Source organism: Anomaloglossus baeobatrachus, chromosome 5 (assembly GCF_048569485.1).
Source record: "Anomaloglossus baeobatrachus isolate aAnoBae1 chromosome 5, aAnoBae1.hap1, whole genome shotgun sequence".
Taxonomy (NCBI): Eukaryota; Metazoa; Chordata; class Amphibia; order Anura; family Aromobatidae; genus Anomaloglossus; species Anomaloglossus baeobatrachus.
Genome location: NC_134357.1, coordinates 40,837,539 through 40,843,640, shown reverse-complemented (window position 1 = coordinate 40,843,640; position 6,102 = coordinate 40,837,539). Strand labels below are relative to the sequence as shown.

At 46.5% G+C, this 6,102-nt stretch overlaps 1 protein-coding gene across 1 annotated transcript; it reads right to left on the bottom strand.

Annotated features, from left to right (window-relative positions):
* Positions 1–2,910: 2,910 nt before the first annotated feature.
* Positions 2,911–5,889, bottom strand: LOC142312607 (uncharacterized). Its single transcript, XM_075351600.1, has 4 exons — positions 5,844–5,889; positions 5,568–5,747; positions 4,370–4,523; positions 2,911–3,899 (listed from the first exon to the last, which is right to left on the bottom strand). The coding sequence occupies exons 1-4, from the start codon at positions 5,887–5,889 to the stop codon at positions 3,455–3,457; spliced, it is 825 nt and encodes a 274-aa protein (XP_075207715.1). The 3' UTR covers positions 2,911–3,454.
* Between the last annotated feature and the right edge of the window lie 213 nt (positions 5,890–6,102).

The window sequence follows — 6,102 nt, the reverse complement described above, 5'->3', positions numbered from 1 at the left end:
TGGTAAATTTAAAGCTCCTGCTTTTACCTTTTTTTTCTTTATTTTTTCCTTTATTTAAGTTGCTGAATCCGGATAGGTACCCGGAGTTCACAGAAAATTCCGAGCCCGGGGTCGGTGCTCGGGTTCTTTTGAATCAGGGCGGATCCGAACTTTTACAGTCTGGGTTCTCACATCACTACTCCTATTCTTCCTAGATGTGTGGTACCAGATAACCAGTTAGAGATACTCTGTCGGGAGAGGTTTATGCTATATGTGCCCACTCAGTGGTGATCTGGATTGCAGCATATAAGAAAACATTGATACATATACAGTACTTTATAGTTCTAATGCTATGTGCTCACACAGAAGTTTTGTTTCACCCTCTGGCCAAAAAACGCACCTCTTGCCGAAAACCCGCATCAAACATACATGCGTTTTTGCCGCGTTTTTTTTTTTAACATTGTCAATGGTAAATTGCAGGGAAAAAACGCAGGGACCTGCAGAAAAGAAGTCACATGCTGCAGCAAAACCTGTAAGGAAAAAAGAAGCAACGTGCGCACGGATCTCTCACTTTGCTGGGGAAGGACTGCATGAAGTTTATGAACACAAACTGCGCTGATTCTGCACCCAATACCACAGCAAATCTGCAGCAAAAACGCAGTGTGCGCACAGGGTCTAAGAGTTGTATTCAAATGCATGTAGTCTGGGTGAAAAAAAATATATATATTATTCTAGTTGTCTTCCATTAAAAACTTTGCAGAAGTTAGCTTTTACAGGCTTTTCAAAGGCCAGTAGGTGACTTCGTTGTATTAGGTCACCTGCTGGCCTCTGATTGGCCGGCGGCTGCCGTTGGTGAAGGTCTGCAGTGAGTTCCTGTGCGTGGCAGAAATCAATCATCTGTGACGTGCAGAATGCTGCGGCCCCCGGTACAGGGCCAAGATCATCAGGGGGCCTGCAGGCCACAAGAAGCAGGAAAGAGGACACCGAGGGAACGGAGGACAGGTGAGTTGTTTTTTTTTTTAATGTGTGTGTATGTGATTTGCACAACGTGGCATAAATAGGGGACATTACTACCAGATGACGCATTGCTAAAAGGAGACACGGATGGGCACATTACCACAGGATGGGCACATTACTGTAGTATATTTATATGTATAAATACATGTGTGGTCAATATAAAGGACTGACACATAACTTGTTCCTTCCAAAAATAATACTAAGGACCAGGAGGCACTCACTGCGAGTGGAAGAAAAGAGATTCCGGCAGCTAAATAGGAAAGGGTTCTTTACAGTTAGAGCAGTCAGACTGTGGAATATACTACCACAAGAGGTAGTAATGGCCGATACTATAACAGCTTTTATAGCAGGGCTGGAGGATTTCCTCAGTACACACAACATTGTTGGTTATAAATGACTTAATGGCAAATGTAGAATTAGTAGAGGAAGGTTGAACTAAATGGACCGAGATCTTTTCAACCTATGTAACTACAGGATGTGGACACTACTGCAGAATGGGGACCAGGATGGGCCCACTACTACAGGATGGGGACCAGGATGGGCCCACTACTACAGGATGGGGACCAGGATGGGCCCACTACTACAGGATGGGGACCAGGATGGGCCCACTACTACAGGATGGGGACCAGGATGGGCCCACTACTACAGGATGGGGACCAGGATGGGCACACTACTTCAGGATGGGGACCAGGATGGGCACACTACTACAGGATGGAGACCAGGATGGGTACACTACTACAGGATGGGGACCAGGATGGGTACACTACTACAGGATGGGGACCAGGATGGGCACACTACTACAGGATGGGGACCAGGATGGGCACACTACTACAGGATGGAGACCAGGATGGGTACACTACTACAGGATGGGGACCAGGAAGGGCACACTACTACAGGATGGGGACCAGGAAGGGCACACTACTACAGGATGGAGACCAGGATGGGTACACTACTACAGGATGGGGACCAGGATGGGCACACTACTACAGGATGGGGACCAGGATGGGCACACTACTACAGGATGGGCACACTACTACAGGATGGAGACCAGGATGGGCACACTACTTCAGGATGGGGACCAGGATGGGCACACTACTACAGGATGGGGACCAGGATGGGCACACTACTACAGGATGGGGACCAGGATGGGCACACTACTACAGGATGAGGACCAGGATGGGCACACTACTACAGGATGGGCACACTACTACAGGATGGAGACCAGGATGGGCACACTACTTCAGGATGGGGACCAGGATGGGCACACTACTACAGGATGGGGACAAGAATAGGGCACAATACTACAGGGCACATTACTACATCATCATGACTGCTGGGGGGAGGGGGAGAGGAGATCATTATTTCCTCTCTCCCTTCAGCAGTCCTCATCTCCTGCCCCCCCCCCCCAGCAGTAATTATCAGATAACTTTTTGTTATTAGCGCTACAAACAGCACAAAATTATGGATTTTTTTCAAGAAGTGACACCACCTAAGTTATGCTCTTTTTTTTTTTTTTACGAGTTTTGACACAACAAGCTCAAAAGTTTGGCCATCACTGCTCTAAATGTACAGAGCTGAGCTGTGGTAATTGGCTCTGTACACTGCTTGTAGCCAACTGGCAGTGGATAGTTACTTTCCATAGTGGTCAATAATAACACTCTCCATGTGGCTCTTCCCCAGACTGGAGCAATCAGAATACCAAAAAAAAAAAAAAAAAACCCCAAAAAACAGTCTTCACTTGGCCCAATTTTTGATCCATATTTACTAAGTTTATCATTTGCAAATCTGCGACAAAATCATCATATACAAGCTATACGTGGCTAAGAAACTACAAAAAAGAATGTGAAACCCCCTCCACGTTTCGTTTGCCCGTCTACACATTACTGAACACAAAATAAATATAACGCGCAAACATTTGAACCTTCCAAAAGGTTTTATTTAAAAAAAACAAAAACAAAGAAAACAAAAATACATACACAAATATTATAAATAATATATATTTTTACAAAAAATTCCCACGCCACCCACAACCAGAGTAAATGGTCCCACTAACTACATAACATACAAAAATGTACCTAATGCCACTCATAGTATCCCCCACAGATTTATTATGTTCTTCCGTATCCGGATTTGCAAAACAGAACAAGAAAATTGGAGGGAGAAGGACGTGATCGAGAGGTGTGGGGGTAAAAGGGGGAGAACGAGGGACGGGGTATAGTCACATGCGGTAGATAGGTTGCAGAAAATTATGTGATGGTACCATTTGGATAAACGTGATGCAACTCAAAGAAATCCATGCACCTGCTGCAGAATGAAGAACAAAATTAGATGTCAGGTATGGAGTATCGGTCACAAAACTTTCTGCAAAGTATCTTCCATCAGTGATTACAACCTTGGAGGCGGCAAGGGCTAAAAGATAAAAGCAGCGATGGAGCATGGACATGGTACGGTACAAAGTCTAGGAGTAATCAGACTGGGAGCTGCTTGGTTGCTCTGTGCACACGTCTCGGAGGCTGGACACCAAAGTGTCCACCGCAGGCGGGTTAAAAGGTGGAAGGAAAAACTCTACAGAGCTGAGGGCAAAAGACATGAAGTCCGCACGCCTGTTCAGTGGCAGGCGGCGTACTTGAGCTGCCACTACACGTCCAAAGTCGTCGAGGCCGTCTTCAGCCGCTCTCCTTTGCAAAAGGGTCAAAATCCCTGCATCCACCTGCTCGGAGATAAAGGCCCTGCTGCGGACCACGCGTCTCTTCCTCATTCTGGGGGGTCGCGGAGGCAGGATGACCACGGAATTCTTCTTAGATTTACGTTTGGATCCCTTCCCTCCTCGTGCGGAGCCTTTGACGGGTCCGTTCTTCTGCTGCTCTGCTTCGGCCATTTCTCGATCAGCATCCACGTTAGCTCTGGTAGGCAAAAACGATATAAACAACCGGTAATTGTAGTAATAGTATCAAATTTAAATGGGTTCTCTAGTCAAAAACAAAAAAAAAAAACAAAAAAAAAAAAAAATAAAAAAGGGTAAAAGAATATCAGTCATGGTCAGACGGAGATTTCTCCTTTGTGGCCAATGCAGTGGAAATGTGGCGTTAAGCCGGATAAACACAGCCTCGCTCCATGGTTTGGGTACAGAAAGTGAAGCGCGGACTGGCTGCAGGTCTCCTTACCGGGCAGGCATAGATGGGGCTGCAGAGATCTAGGCGGGAGACCTGTGATCAGTCCGTGCATCATGGTCCTGACTGACCGCAAAACAAAACCGTCCACAGCAAGATGCTCCGTACTCAGCAACGACTCCTCCATTAGGTCCATGTCCTTTTAGGACATACGGACAGGGAGGGTCCCGATAGGATGACCCCTCTAACAAAGCCATACTTACTGAAGGATCTCCCCGCTGGTTGTCAGGAACATCATCTCCTTCCTGTATATGTACGGCTTGCGTTTCGATTGAGCGGTCGTGCTCCGTTGTTCCCGTGCTAGTTCCCGGATAAATTTGCCTAGCACAGTCCGCCATCTGTTCTTGATGTCACACTCTACAAACACAAAATATTTTAAAGGAAACTTGTCAGGTGCAATATGCACCAAGAACCAAGAGCAGTATTGATTGCAGATAGCGAATCCCTGCCTAACCGTCCCTATATCTAGTAGCATAGATAAAGAAATCGTTAGAAAAAGTATTTCTAAAGATCCTTTATGATATGCTAATGAGCACAGGGTCTAGTCGCAAGAGCGTTACTTCCCTTGGCTAGTTGGTCCTCTTTGCATGTCAGTGCGCCCACAGCGGCATACTATCCTGCTAATGAATGCGCAGCGTAAGCGGCATGGTCGTGCTCCCCTCAGCTGCCACTGTTGGTTTTCAAAAAAGGTCCATTTTGATTTGCACTAGGTCCTTCCCGGAGGGATATCTGGCTATTTTCTGTGTCGAGACTCCTAACAGAGGCTCCACGGACTTTTTTTGATTTGCATACTTCTCATGAGGCAATGCACCTAGGATTTCACTGTGTTGAGCGCCTTTGCTGGCTGCCGGCAGTGTTTTCTCTGGCTGGAGTCCCCGAGATCAGTGATGGTTTTGTCTTCCGGTTGGTTTTCGGCTCAGTGCGCATGATCAGAACGTCCTCGGACTTCCCGTCATGCGCACTACACCAGTTTGAAGCCAGGGCACATACCCCTGGCTTCATAGTGCGCATGACTGGAAGTCCGGGAGTTTTGATCAGGTGTACGGAGACCAAAACCAGCCAAGAGGTGAGCGTGACCATGCCCCCGATGCTGCGCATTCATCAACATATTAGCATGTAAACATGCCCCTGTGGGCGTACTAAGGGGGCCGACTAGCCAGGAGAAGGAACACCCTTGCATCTAGTCCCCTCGCTCATTAGCATATCATAGAGGATCTTTAGAAATACTTTTTCTAAAATCCCTTTATCTATGCTACTAGATACAGGGACAGTTAGGCAGGGATTAGCAATATGCACCCAGAACTGCTCGTGGTACTGGGTGCATATTGCGCCTGACAGGTTCCCTTTAAATAAAAGGCCACCACTTTTGGATAGCAGTCATATTTACAGATGGACACTTGCCGATGATCTCTTGCTGCTTCTCGGGCAGTCCGTCCCAGTTCAGGTGCAGATTTCGGCAGATGGTATTCCAGGCTTCATCCTTTAGCTGGCGTTCAGTATACCCGTTCTCGGATGTATCCCACAGTACAGGATGGGCTTCTACCTGCATCGGAGAGAAAACAAAAAGCCCCACAGCATTAACTACAAAAGCAACACGATAAAAACCTATATAAAATAAATGTTATAAATATCATTATATTGGTCGGAGAGGTATTACAATACGATGGAGGTACTTACCAGATGCAGTCACCCTCCATCGGAGTGACACGATCCACAGCGCCATCCACACATGGGAAAAGCAAACAACGAACTCCGACGTGGTCACAAGCTCAACTAGGTGTTTGTATTTAAAATACTCAATGTCAAGGATGCCATTGGGTTAGCGTGCACCCCTTACCCCAACGTGTGCCACCTTTCTGTACTAAACCCAAAAATTCACGATGAACTGAAGCAAACTTTTGAAAATCGTTACTGAACTGCAAAATTTAACCGACAT